The sequence below is a fragment of the Silurus meridionalis genome, chromosome 17 (genome assembly GCF_014805685.1).
Source record: "Silurus meridionalis isolate SWU-2019-XX chromosome 17, ASM1480568v1, whole genome shotgun sequence".
NCBI lineage: Eukaryota > Metazoa > Chordata > Actinopteri > Siluriformes > Siluridae > Silurus > Silurus meridionalis.
Genome location: NC_060900.1, coordinates 6,177,752 through 6,192,884, shown reverse-complemented (window position 1 = coordinate 6,192,884; position 15,133 = coordinate 6,177,752). Strand labels below are relative to the sequence as shown.

The 15,133-nt window shown below is 41.3% G+C and overlaps 1 protein-coding gene across 8 annotated transcripts in view; it reads left to right on the top strand.

Annotated features, from left to right (window-relative positions):
- Positions 1–15,133, top strand: part of prdm16 (PR domain containing 16) — a 167,676-nt gene that overhangs the window by 51,628 nt on the left and 100,915 nt on the right. For all 8 annotated transcript variants that reach the window (XM_046871250.1, XM_046871246.1, XM_046871244.1 and 5 more), the window contains exon 2: positions 415–764. In XM_046871250.1, the coding sequence (XP_046727206.1) occupies positions 415–764 (350 nt within the window). The remainder of the gene's footprint in view (positions 1–414; positions 765–15,133) is intronic.

Here is a 15,133-nt window from a genome sequence, read left to right as displayed (position 1 = left end):
TATGTCTCAAGTGAAACACCAAAAACCGATATGATGCACACATCCGGCAATTAAAACTGTCCGTGTGGAAACCTAGCAAAAGTTCAGTTTGGTGTCCAGATGATTTACACCATTTAAAGTAACTCTTAGTGCCGGTCCCAAGCCCGGATAAGGGGAAGGAAGGGCATTCAGCGTAAAACATGGCAAATGAAATATGCGGATCCATATTTGTCCATGCCCATGTTGATTACAGAATTAAAAACTTGATGAGCTTTAATTGAAGGTACATTAAGAACAGATAAGAATGTGTTATTAAATATTTTAATGGATTGACAGCCTTAATATTTAGGAAACTTAAAACACAAAGCATAATGCTAATGTTGATGAGCCCACTACTGATAATCACACAGATTGTCTTCAATTGTATCGTTTCAGATGATAGTGAGGCAGTAGACAGCATGTACGTCACAGAGTTGAACCCTGCAGCGGGTGAGAGCGCAGAGGAGGAGACGGAGGACAGTGTGATGTCCCCGATTGCCATGGGCCCTGCCTCGCCCCAGCCCAACAACGAAGACTTCACCCCGAAAGAAGGCTCACCCTACGAGGTGCCTGTCTACATTCCTGATGACATTCCCATCCCCGCCAACCTGGAGCTGCGAGAGTCCTCTGTGCCAGGCGCTGGCCTCGGCATCTGGGCCAAAACCAGAATTGGGATGGGCGAACGCTTCGGACCGTTCCACGGGCTGCACAGCACCACCGTCAAAGAGACCACTTATGGATGGGAGGTAGGTCCAGACTCAACACATAATCCAGGTAGAAAATAAATAGGAACAATGAATGCTTTAGAAATCGTACAAAATATGTAGATGCAAAGCAACAAGATCCTGAACATAGGAGGCCCACTAGAGGACTTGTGGCTAAGGTAAGTGAATCTTGTAAGTAAGTCCTTGTGTGATTAACTCTTAGTTTGCACGAAAGAAACAACTACAGGGCAAGTATCCTTATTATGGCTCTGATGTCATTATTGCACTTTTAAATGCCCTTTTTTTATTTGCCTTCTCAACATCTACCAAAATGTCATCTGATGTCGGTTTGCAAAATCCTGATTGCAGAAGAGATCTTTTTTTCTCCCCGCCCTCCATATCCATTCACGTACACTCATTTGGTCACGCCACATGATACGGGGAAATGGAAGAAGCGTAGCATTAGCATGGAGCTGCACTGAACTATTCGTTTTCATTTTCAGCATGACATAAGGGGATATTGACGTTGCTTCACCAAGATTGTTAATGCCCGCGGTAATATTTTCCTGCTCTCGCATGACCAAGTCTCTCTTCTATTTCTTATTTTCTTTTGTTTAATTTTTACCCTACTCTTTTTGCTTTTTTCTTGAAGACCTACCTCTTCCTGAAACACTTAAATTAGCACTTTCCAAGTTTGCTTTTGTAGAATTTAAGAGATATTTATATTAAGTTTGTAATCTAGTGTACCAGTGTAGATTTATTCATTGCTAGAGACTCAAAAGACTTTTGTATGTCGCTCTGGATAGGGGTCGTCTGCTAAATGCAGCAAATGTAAATGTTTTTAGTCTTGAAGGATGAAGGCTAGCACATGGTTACCTATGGGACATGAGACCAAACATTGTATCTTCTCACAAACTGCTGCTCAGGGCATCTGAAGAGAGATTAAGAGGAAAGCGCTAACTACCCTCTTCTGCATACATGAGCTCGCATACACATCTGATTGTCATCTTTGAGGCCCCAAACTTTTACCTTCAAGATAAGATGTTTTTCACTATCTATATATTGTTCATGGTTTTATCTCTTACCTTTAGAGTGTTCCTATATCCCTGGTGATATAATTAACACTAAGTAAGCGTTTGCTATTAGCATCTCTGGACTGGACTCTTGGCGCGCCTCGGGCTCGACTCCAAAAACTACACTCTTCCAGTTAGGCCGCATTGGCTTGGATTTGCCGCTAATAGTGCTCATCAGGATCCGGCCCCAGGAAAAAGCCTGTCTGTGTGTCTGCCTGACACAATGCTCAGATTTCAGCCCCAATTTATGTGCTCAAGTACTTTCGCTTTACTTTTTATAAGGAGCTCTCTCAAGGCTCCACTCGACAGCGTAACGATTGACAAGGAGCACATCGATGAGATTCTCCACACATGCACACGCACACACAGCTACACATATGCACACACACACTCATGCTGCTCTCACAGACTTGCTGAAGACCAGAGAGACATCTGTTGGCCCATCTGTGGCAAACCATCTATAAAAGTGATACTTGCCGGCAGCTGCCGGAAATTGGGTGAAGACAGTGTGTAAAATCCCATCGCCTCTTTTTATGATTCGTTTTAACTCATTATTTTCATTTTTTCTTTGTTCTGAGAATTTATGATAGCTTTGTGGTAGAGTTCAATAAAAGCCTCATCTCTATAATAGCTACAACAGGCATTGACTTTTAGGGGCGTTGCACCCAAAAAAAAATGGAGGAACGCTTAAAGAAAACTTTACATTGACAGAATGAAAGAAAACCCTGCTGGTCTCTATTGCTCAGCATGGTGAGAGGGGCCGGCGCTCTTATCGGGGATAGCCATAACAGTCAGGCATGGATAGCCATCGCTGGACTCCCAGAGGAGCTGGACTAGACTACGTCATGTGCTCTTAGACAAATAGACAGTGTGGAGAGAGGAGTGGGTCTAACAGCACTGGGTCAGAGGTGTTAATAGAACTGGATTACAGCAGAGCCACAGTGAGCCAAACATAACCAGATAATCGTGCATTTAGGAGAGTTGGTTTTGGATTGTAAACGCTGAAAACTCACGGTTGCACAGGATAAATGGAATTTAGACGAGGAATGGGCACCGTTCGTTTTTTTATGCGGTTTGTCAATGTGGCTCAGTTACGTATGCGTGGTGGCCTGGGAAAACACCTCACATGGTAAAATTTTGACATATTGTACTATTTATAGTTTTGAAAACTACAGGCTTTGCCCTGAATAGACTCGCATCCAATCAAGGGTGTATACCTACCTCACAGCACCACCCCCACCACCCGAAACCCAATCACCTCCCCACCTCCCCATTGCCTTTAATATAGGCTTGCTTAGACTTTATTCAAGATGGAATTCTTACTGAAGCTCCCCAAATCGATCAATAAACTGCAGGATTTCCTGAACTGAAATATAATTTCTCTTTTGCATGCACATCAGCCGGACATTGGCATTTTAAAACATGTGAACCAGCAAAACACGGCAGAATATATTGAGTATTACACACAATTTCAACATTATATATACATTCCATTGAACAGTGAGAACAAGAACAAACTAATAAACAGCAAAAAAATTACAATTTACAATTATATACTGTATCATGTATTTTCTTAGGCTTTTCATCCCCACCACATTTTAAGGACAATTTCAAAGGTCCCCAAACTCCATCAATAATCATATATTTAGCTTTTAATATATGTTATCTTTTCCATTTGAAGAAAAATAAATATTCTCATAAAGTACTGATACCAGAAACATCTACTTCAGTACAGTAATGAAGTATTTGTACTTCATGACTTCACATCTCTGACACCAGCATATTATATAATGATAAAATGAAAGTATTGCTAAAACAATTAGTTTTTCCAAGTTAGACAATGGTGGCATAACAAGAGAATTATTTTGGGATAACATTTTCTCTTTCTACTTGAAGAAATGTTTTGTAGGAACACAATCTTTGCAGTCAGACAGCTAAGGCAAGTCAAACATATTGATTAGCTTTAAGACATCAAAGCAAATATTGTCAGAAAAATTTTAATTTTAGGTAAAAACTCAGAAACTAGACAAAACTGGGTTCCCAGACCATTATACCTATAAATAAGATCATATAAAGCACACTAAGAAGTAACCCAAAAACATATGGAAGTTGTTTTTAGACGAGTTCCACTCGTGTATGTATGCACACGTGTGTGTGTGTGTGTGTGTGTGTGTGTGTGTGTGTGCGCACACGTTCCTTTGCGGTAGCAGCGCACAGAGGTGGCGGTTTTTGAAGAAGACGGCAGCTGTGGGTAGATGAGGACGCCTTCCTCCGTCAGTCCCTCAGGCTGCGGCATCCCTGACTGAAGAGGTGTTAACTCAGATTCATTTCAGCGAGACGGACAGCTCAATCTGCACGACACTTTGCCTCGGGGGCTCCGCTCGCGCGCAGACAAGAGATACAGCCCGTCTATTTAAAAGCCATTATGCTTCCCTTTATCACAACATAATATAACACTGGCCCCCAGCACACACCGTTTCAATCAGGTCCGGTCCTCAGTCTCCTGGAAGGGCCCCAGGAGGAAGGTGTGTAGCCACTGGCCTTGTCAGTTTATGGACTTGAGAGTTCAATGTGTTATTGTAAAAGGGGTTCATTGTTTCGTATAATGGTATCGACAGAAGTTTTGGGAGCGCTGTGGAATCTTGACACCGACAGTCTGATTCCAGCTCTGTCAGGGCCTGCTGTCACTATGTGTGTCCATCTAGTGTCACATGCTGTCAGATATATCTAGAGGGGACATTTGTGTCTCTGTCTGGGTGTCTGTTATCCATTTATCCCAAGACAATGAGGTTTTGTGAGTGGGTTCGCAATTGAGTAGGTCACTGTGATGGGATGCGGATCACAGTTATTTTTTATTTTTTGTTCATTTGCAGAGTGTTTGTGGCTTAAAAAAAGTGTAAGTCCTATAAAAATATAATTGCACTACCTAAAGGTCTAATGTGGTGAACCAGTCGGCAGTAAACAAGATTGACATTTTCTTTTTGGTGAACAGGTACGAGAAAGCGAGCAACTGGAAACATTGCTTGTAGTATCGGGGACAAAAGAAGGCTTTTATCCATCATATTTCCTCTATCTGTCAGCTGAGACTTGTTTTGAACTTTGCCAAACCGAGAGTGGTTAAGATCGATGGTACTGTTGGCGTTTATATTGCTAGTTCTTCTCTTCTGATTCCCTGCATCACCTACTCCAGTTGCTAAATCCAGATCTCACAAACGTATAAATAAACATATAAATAATGCGTTACCAAGAGAATTTCCGTCTCGGGAATTTTTCAGCAAAAATTGGGGTAAAAGTGATAAAATTAATATTTTTGCTTCGCACTTAGCCCACACATTTGTAACATCCTAGCTTCTATTAGCATGTTTTCAGCGGTAATCTAATTTACTGTACAAGCGTACAACATGTAACATCACCAGTGCTATTTTTTTTTATTCAACTCATTTCACCAGGGCAGACAGATAGAGGCGCCTTTCTTCATCGCACTGACATTCAGCAGTGAAACAAAGGAGGCAATGTAGCAGGGTGAATCAGAGGGGGACTCTCAAAAGATCCGAGATGGTAATTCTTTAAAAAGCTAGATTAATGATATGTACATACGCCGTGCCCTCGCGGTGTGCCGAGGCGTGTTGGAGTTTTGATTTAAATTTTCTCGAAACGTCAGCGATGACTTTTTGCCTTGCTGAAACTATCCCTGAACCCTGCGTAGCTAGCTAGATTAATGGCTTTGCTCGATTTGCACAAAGTTCTGCGAAACTTAAAGACACCCGGCATGCTGGTGAATAAACAAGTCCACCGAGCTTCTCACAGGCACCACGAGGAGCCATTTTGTGACCCAGTGAATGACAGGGAACAGGTTGTCTATAGCCCAGTGGATTTGCATGCACTCACTGGGCAGGACAATTTGTGTACGTGTTTGTGTACGTGATGTTTTTTTTTTCACTACCGCATAGCAAAAAAAGGAGATGGTCATCGGTTTTTTTTGTAAGTTAAGTAAAATTCAGTGAAATTATTTACTTCAGTTCCCTCAACAATTGGTAAAAATTGCGTTTAGTATCGGGTACCTCATTCGACTCCTATGATTGATGTTCTGGCACATTCTCTATTGTGTCACCTATCTCTTTACCTCTTGACTTCAAAGAGCTTTGACCTATTGATGACTTTGCTGCAATGCAAACTTTCTGTTTGCCTTCATGGCTTTTTTGTACCTTTCCATATCGTCATTATTCATCCCATCGAAAAAGAAAAAAAACTGGCTCTCGTCTGGCATTTTCTTGTATTTGCTAGGCTGTTGACTTAGCGATACTCAGGATTGGATGTGTTCACTTTGCACCTTCGGTATACGTGCCAGATGCTCTATTCTGCATGGCCGTTCCTCGTAGGTCAACCTGAATTCCTTTGTGTCCTGATCCCGCCTTGACAGCCTGTGGTTGACTTTTGTTTGTCCTCACGCTAACGTCCCTCTCTAAGTTTTTGCGCCACGCCCCAGCACTATCTGTCCTGACCTTACCTTTCACCTCGCTGTTTGTCCACCTTTGTGTGTGTGTGGGATCGTTTAGCCGCCAAGCACGTGTGGAGATAGCACTTGGCGTTCACAGCTCATCCGATCTGTTTGTGAAACGAACCGTTTTATCTCGAAAACAGGCCAAAGAACACATCGAGAACTTCTGATAGAGCTGAGCAGTGCCAATAATCAATAGGGAAAGAGTCAGTAGAGCGGTTTTGAAATATTAAACCTTAGTCAAACATTGTGTGTTCACACACATATATATATATATATTTACTTATTAGGCATTACATAAAACTGGTAAATGGGGTAATGAAAAATTATTAATCCGCCATCACCATTTATTAATACTGATTACTGATTTAGCTAAAGTTTAAGAATCACATCTTAAAAATGGCCAAATTGAAGCAAAAAAGTACAGTCTCCTGGTGCTCATATGACACCCATCGTGTAAATATTCTCGCTCTTCCCACATAGCGTAAACTTATATCTCTGCTGTGGTTGTTCCCCACTCTATTGACCAGTGTGGTTTTGCGTCTTTTAAAGAAAACCCGTGTTTACATGCAAAAAGTAGGTTTAAAAAAAAAAAAAGAATACAACAACCACGTTTTTTGTGCTGGCCCATAATATCTTCCATTCACATTCGTTTTCGGTAGGTTTTAAACATGCCATTAACCAATTTAATCCAATTTTCCCCATTTTTGGAGCACTTGACTAGAACCGATTACATCTAATATTAAACATATGGTGTGTGTCGCCGTAGAAACACCAAAGCGGCGCTTTTTTCCCTCCGAGCTGTGAAAAAAATGCCCATTTTGCGTCGCATACCTGAGTAAACATTGTCAGTTATTCCCCTGAACATGGTAATTGATAGCAGGGGAAGCAGGCAGCAAATTAAATGTCAAGATTGATTACCAAGCTGATGCCTTATCATTTGTTAATAACCAATTACCCCCATCTGTTAATTAATCTTTAATGAAAGTTATATAGAGGATAGGGCAATTAGGGTCACTCAGTTCAGTTGATCTGGGTTTTTTCGTTGATGTTGTTGTTGGTTTGCCATTGTGTACTTTTCTACCTTTTTTTAGAGTTTAGGGCTGATAAAGTCTTTCTGAATTCTAGAAATTCGAGTAGAAGAGTGCAGCAATCTCTCTCTCTCTCTCTCTCTCTCTCTCTCTCTCTCTCTCTCTCACTGTCCTCATCATTTAGGAGTGGGTGTTGATGAATAGGTCCATCAGCAGCTCTTTGGGCCTGAGGGCATGGCAGAGACTACCTCTGCTCTACACTGCTCTGAATGATGGCGTTTGTCAGTGTTGTTTATGTTGCTAATTACGATGATATTTCCACATCGGAGATTTGTCTCCCAGCTGTTCTATTCACCTTCTTCTCCCGAAGTTAATCAAACTCTCTGTCGGAGGCTGGCAGAATCCACTAACTTCTGATACTCATGATGGAGCAACCTTCCTGATGGGTCCAGCAAACTTATGTGTGTTAGATTTATCCCGGGTTCTTGTGTTTTTTTTGTGGGGTTTTTTTCGTTCCATCTACCATGTGGTACCAGTGTTCTTATACCTAGCACTTATTATTTCTGAGAGACATTGTAGTATTTAAACAAGAACCAAAAAATTATATATGAAGCTGGTTAGATGGCCAGCTTTTACAACAACACAGGATAATGCATAATATAATAAATTCATAATGAGACAGGCTGTTGGATTTCTCAGGTTACTCCTAATCCAAGGCTATGTCTTTGTTACAGCGGTACTCCAGCGTCCCCAGTGCCTCGTAACACGTCTGTAAATATGAAACATTTTCAGCATTATTCATCGGGTTTGAAGCGGAGCTCTAAAAATGACGATGTAAATTAATGGTCCAGAATAAACAACTTAAGAAATAATAATAATTAAAAAAAACCTGATCTTGTTGAAAAGTGTTGAATTTGTCTTTTTTACTGGAAAGAAATTTAGTAAAATGGGTCAGCTGTGTCTACTTATAACTGAAGGGTCGGAGAAAGAAGTTCTATTTTGGAGTCCTGTGTGCTTTTGTTTTGTCTCTCTAGCTTAACTCATCTTCGTAAATCTGTCGTCCTGCTCCATTTTTTTATTATTTTTTTTCCACACAGATTTCCATCCATGATAGCGGTTATAAAGGTGCTATTTAAAAGTGGGGTGATATCATTTGCATGTGGTATGATGCGACATGATGACATAAATAGCGATCTTGAGGGAAACATTCCAAAGGAAAAAAAATATTTTTTATCTTTTATAATTTCTTTCTGGGACTGTCCTAGGCTTTTTCACATCAGGTGTGAAAAGAGTTCAAGGCATTAAAATAGTTTTTGAATTAAGACCGAACAAGTGCTTGGTGGTACCACATGCTTAGCAATCTTGTGTTTGCTAATAGGATCACAAGATAGGATCCAATCTCTCACTTTTTTTTGCTCTCTTTTTCTCTCTCTCTCTTTCTCTCATTTTCTTACCCACACCCGTGCGTTATCAGGAGAGACAGGATGTAAGGGTGCAAAGAGTGTGTATGAGAAAGGATGAGGTTTGAGCCCTGTTTCGGTTCCTTGTGTGTTACCTCTTTGTCTCTGCGGCTATGCTCGAGCCCTCAATCATTCGCTCATGACAAGTAAGTCTAATGCTCAAGTGCTTTCTCACCCTTTACTATCAAGTGCTATGACACAGCCATCTCTGGAACAGGAACCAGTTCCTCGTGCCACTCGGTACCTGAGGTGAACAACTTGTTGATATGGAGATCCAGCAGATATTCTTTATCAGCTCTGTTCCATTTTCTAAAAACCAGGTGGACAACTTCAGTCAGATCCACAGACTTTAAATACACAATGCGTCATGGGACGTGATAAGCCAATGACACCTCGTCCTTGATAAGCGCTCGTTTCTTGCCGAGATATGATTCCAACCGAGCACAAAAGAGTGATATGTTGTGAAATCGACTCGTGTGAAAGGACGTTCAGGGTGATCTTGTGGTAAAAGTTCCCTTCACTGGATAGTGATGGATCAGTTGAGATCTCAAAAGCACCTGTTTGCTGCATATTAAACATATTACACACCATATTTCTGAGACAAAAGTTTGTGGACGTCCGTATGTGCCTTTTGAACATCCCATTCCACATTTAGTCCCTATTTGATGTTATAATAACCTTCACTCTTCTGGAAAGATGTTCCACTAGATCTTACAATGTGGTGGTTGAGATTTGTGCTCATTCAGCCACAAATTCAGATACTGGGGAGGCCTGGGGTACAGTTAGTGTTCTAATTCATCCCAAAGAGCTCTATTGTAGACTCGAGATTTTCCATTCCAACCCATGTAAAGCATATATTCATGGAGCTGGCATTGTGCACAGGGTCATTGTTATGCTGGAACAGGTTTGGGTTTCCTAGTTTCCTAGTTCCATTTAAAGGGAAATGAATGCTACTGCATCCAAAGGCATTGTATATAATTGTGTACCCCCACTTTTGTAGTAAAAGTTTAGGAAAGAGACACATATGGCTGGTGTCCCAATACTTTCCATATGGTGTATTTTTTATATTGCTGAATGGCTGAATAAGTTACAGAATATTTCCTGATATGACTGAGTGATGGTAATCTTGAGCATATGCATAAGCAACTGAGCATGTAGGGGATATTTTAGCATAAAGCAGTGTAAAGCAGTGTAATGTAGTGTAATGCAATGGGGAAGTGGTAGCTTAGTGGTTAAGGCATTGGTCTTTAGAACCGAAAGTTGTTAGTTCAAATCCCAGCCACACCAAAATTCTACTCTGGGGCCCATGTGAAATGCCCTTAACCCCATAGCTGCTTAGTTTTATGAATGAGACAAATGTAAGTCGCTCTGGATATCGGCATCTGCCATAAATGTAAATTAATTCACAGACCACGATTGAGTGATAAACAGAAAATAATATAGACAATAAATAAATCAAGCTAAAAATCAACTATGTATTGCTAGTCATCTAAAGAGAAAGTTATATTTTGATATTCTATACAATATATATATATATATGAATATATTACCTGTTAATTATATTCTATAACATATTTCATTTAGTCTCTCATGGCTCATTATATGTGGCACTGTTAAGTGTTGTCCAATATAGACGAGACTTAGAGGAAATCCACTTCTCTTCTTAATTCCTGCCCTCATCCTCCTTGTCATTGGTTGAGCGTCTAATCCTCCTCTTCCTCTCCTCTTCCACTTCTCTGCTTTTGAGCTCTCGGGCCTCGGTACTTCTAATTCGGCCTTATCAGTGCAGTAATTTAGTCTGCACAGCTTGGGTTTCTGTCAGCCGCCGCTGCCTCATTGTCCCACGCAGCTGTAGTTTAGATAAACCCTTCGACGGAACAATGTCTACGCTGACCTTTACAGACCCGATCGCACTTGTTTCCCCCAAAACTAATTTCTGCAGCTTTTGACCCTGGGAGGGCATTACGGACGAGATGATTGAGCTGCATGAAGACAGGGGAGAGAAGAGAGAGGATTTAGATATCCGGCGGCTTCTGGCTCAGTCTGCAGTGCCATTCTGAGCTCTGCGCTGTGACATATGGACAAAAACTATTTTTATTATTTGATTTAATAAAATATACTTTTTTAGTGCTATATGACAGAGTTATACTATTTACAATATCGATCTATTGCTTTTGGGGTTTTTTTTGTAGGTGGTGGATTTCTAGCCTTAGCACACTACATATTCAGCATGTGATCAAAGCCTTTGAGTGGAGTGTGAATATCTGTGTGAAATGCCTGAGCTTGTTTTCACGTTTAAACCACTATAATTCATCGGCGTCTGTTATCATCGGCTCTGTCAGCTCTACACAACTTCCTTGCATTATGTGACAAACAAGCAGAGGAAGCTGAGCAAAGAGTGGAAGCTTGGATTAAGGAGGGGGGGAAGGGGGGGTGCAAACGGATTCATACTAAACGCTCCGTTTTTTCCCTCCTCTGTCATCCTTCAGCTTGATGAGCACTCGAAGATGTAAATCCAAAAATCCCACTGTCCATCAGGCTGTGCCCATCGAAAGCTCTCTGAAAAGAGACAGACGGGACGCACAAGTGCTTCAGTTAGAGCCCCAGCTCAAGTGGCCAGCCAGGTTTGGGATGCTCGTCTATGGTTCCCAGGGCGATGCGAGCCCTCGCACACACACACACACACACACACACACACACACACACACACACACAAGGATTAACTTTTCACATGGCTGGGGGTCCGCGCCTGAAAAGACCTGACAACCAAACAGCTTTATTAAAAAACAGAGAGAAGAAGCAAAAGGGGAGGGAGGAGAGAGGGAATTCTTCACATGATGGCCCTGAGAGAGGATTTTGGATATAGAGTGTCCCTGAGTTTTTTTCTTACATTCTTTTTCTTTTTTGCTTCCTTTTCTTTTCTTTTTTTTCTTTTCCATTCTTCTTTTTTTTTTTTTTTTTTGGAAAGACCCACTTTTGAATTGAAAGAACAAATTGTCTCCCTCCACTGTTTTTTATTCCTCTCTCCTGGACAGTCGAGATGGATTCCTGAAGCCGATTATCAGTGAAGTAGGTCTATATTGTGTGTGAAGTCAGAAATGGGCTCAAGCTCAATTGAAATGAAGTGAAATCATTTTAGTGAGTTATTTTCAGAAAGCTTTTTTTTTTTTAGTAAAATTGTGTTTAGATAAATTATGTCATGTGAGGGATTTGACTTGAGTGTCCAGCTATAAGAATTTTTTTATTTTATTATTAAATATAATGTCTTGAGGGACTGCAGTGACTGTCTGTAACAGGGAATCAGGAAACTGAATCTGTTTAAGGACATGCACTTGGAATGGCTCATAGCCAGCCTAAGGACAGAAGGGTGGATGTAGTTAGTAGGGCATATCCTTTCCTTGCTTTACCCACAGACTTAAGCTATCATTGTCCTCGACTCTTCATAACACGCACAGAACAGAAACAGGAACCAGAGAACTTTTTGTTGTACTCTTGAATGAACTTCGTGCATGAGCTAATTCCTGCGTATATGTAGAATATTTTTTGTGCGTGTGAGTTATGGAAATATTCTAATATGCAGGATGTCTGTACGTCAATAAAATTAGCTGTGGATATTACAAATTTGAGCAATTTATTAGTCTAGAGGAAGCCAAAGCAAGGCTTTAGCATTTCGTAGATTAGCTCAGGTCTCGAGGTGAAGTTACGGCTACAGTACACTAAACTCCAGCGAAATCCGTCGGATTTCTAAGACTCTCCAGTTACGGTGTTTACCAGACAATCTCAACACACCTTTTATAGTTTTCTCTTCCTCAGCCATCACATTTCAAGATAAACCCTCCTCGCTCCCATGTCCGGTCACTGTATCCCATACGGGGCGGCCATGCACGGCTTCTGAATGGGCATCAGAAAGTTGATCTTCGCTGAGCATTAAGGCCTATGACTGAGGGTTTTGACTAACCTTAAACTCTTTCTCTCGTTTACTCTCTTTCATGCTTCCTCATGTGAACTCTCTCTTTCTGCTTTTCTTTCTTCTCAGTCTTGTCTCTATTTCTCCATGTCATATACATATATTCTCTCTGTCCCTCTATGTAGGTGCTGATTTTTAAGACATAGCTCCACATTTATTCCAGAGTTAAAAGTTGTTTAAAGCGTTCGCGGTTATCTAGTAAAAAAAAAAAAAAAAAACAAGGCATGAAAATTAGTCAGAGAAATAGGAATTTGTTCTCATCGCTGTATTAACTGCTTCCAAAAATCCTCTTTTACTCACGCAATCAACCGCTCCCAAGTTGCCCAGGCTCCCTTTTCTCTATGAACGCTTAGTACTTGACTCAACACGGGAAAAGGCTTTGATTGCTTTAATAGCAATACAGTGGCCTGCGAAGTGGAGCATATTAATGCACATAGGGGGGAAATCTGCTAGCTTTTCAGGGGAGGTTGATTAGGGGACCTTAGAAGTTTTGCATAAATAAATAAATAAATAAATAAATAAATAAATAAATCACTGGGGAGAATAGAGACTGAGCAAATTGTACTATTGTGTGAGGATAATTAAACATATGCATTTTTAGCTATTTGTCTTTTTCGGAAAGCATCGCTTTTCTCACTCTCACACACACACACACACACACACACACACACACACACACACACACACACACACACATGCACATACTCATACACAGAGATATTTGCGATGCGTGTCAGGCTTATGAAAACCAGCAGGGATTGTTCCTGAATTAAGCAAAGTCAGGGGTGCCTAAATAGGGGCCGAGATGTAAAGGGGAAATGGGGGGTCAGGCCTGGATTGTGCCTGAATTAGCCCGACTATTCAGAACCCCCTGAAAAGCTCCTGGGCTCTTTCTCCCCAAGCAAATTGGGAGGAAATCTGGCTATTGTCACGTGTTTTGAAGTGGCTAGGGGTTTAGTGGGGTGCTTACCTTTAGATGAAAGCTGAGACAATGGGGCGGCATGGGCCAGCATCGGCAGATGGACTGCTGGAGAGCAATCCTGAGTAAAAGGGCATTTTAAAATGGTGGGTGCAGTCAGCTAGCTGCTGGTGTTAGACGAAACAAAGATTCGCTAATAACCACAACTTGGCTGGAGGTGCAGTGTTGATGTGGTGCTCTGAAAGATTTTTCATCCCCGTTGAAATCAGGGCACGCATCTGTAAAAGTTGAACGTCAATTTGTTAATGCAGCGAACATTATCACAATGATAAATTTTTCAACACATTTCAAGAAGATGTGAAACAGAATTCATACTGATCTTTGATGAAATGGCTCAAATTTAGCTTGGGGAAAGTGGATGAAATAGTTTTTGACCGCATGAACTTCATGAACTTTTTAATTTGACACTGTTGTGTGCATTAGCATGTTGCATGCACTCACATGTGAGTGAGTTCGAACTCAGTCTGAGGCTGTTACCACAGTTGCCTGAAGTTTAATTGCTAACCAACAGATTTTCTCCATAAGCAAGATGCTAAGAAGCTGCGAAAGCCTTGCTGTGTCGCAGAAAAAGGATTAAATGCTTAGTTTTTCATCTCGATGACTTTAAGGTTCAAAACTTTAACACTTTTCGCGGTAGTAAAACTTGAAATTTTCCCTGCACTCCTGTTATAGATATTGTCATTTTAATTTTAACTGGATGTTTTCAGTACTTTTGTTATTTGGTTTCTTCTTCTAGTCAGTTCCATATGCGTCAACGAAACTTTAGATGGCAGAGCACCATCTACTGACTCAGTGTGCGATTGTGTGAGGGAGTGCACTGACTTTAAATGGATGAATATTTATCACTTTAATGAATATTAATGTACTTCTACAAAACTTCCTTTTTAAATATTGTGGGAGTGTGTGTGTGTGTGTGTGTGTCTGTGCATCACACTGTTGGTAGTCAGGAAGTGTGCTGATCAGCAGTGATTGGAGCTCTGGCTGCCAGCCCTCACCTCACCTCTCCTGTCCTCTCCTGAGGCACCGAGTCCATGTTTCTCGTCAATTCGTGCACCCTCTTCCTCCCTCTCCACCCCTGAGGTCTTCCGGAGCCTTCCTCAACATTCTGCCCGTGTCCGCACTCTCATTAATCAACGTCAGGCTCAGACCCCGAGCGCAACAACAAGGCCAGTATTCTCGTCTCTGGCCCCCTCAAACGCTCATACATCTCATTGTTCCTCCACCAATTCACATGGGCAAGTGAAAAGGGCCAAGAACCCCAACATGAAAGGGATGAGACCGAAAAACGAGCAAAGACGAGGCATCGCTTTCTTTTCGGCTCTCCTCCTTCTGCTCCTCCTCCCCGCAGCATTCTCTCTATCTGTCGCTCTTTTTATTCGGGACAAAAATGTAGCATCGCAGAC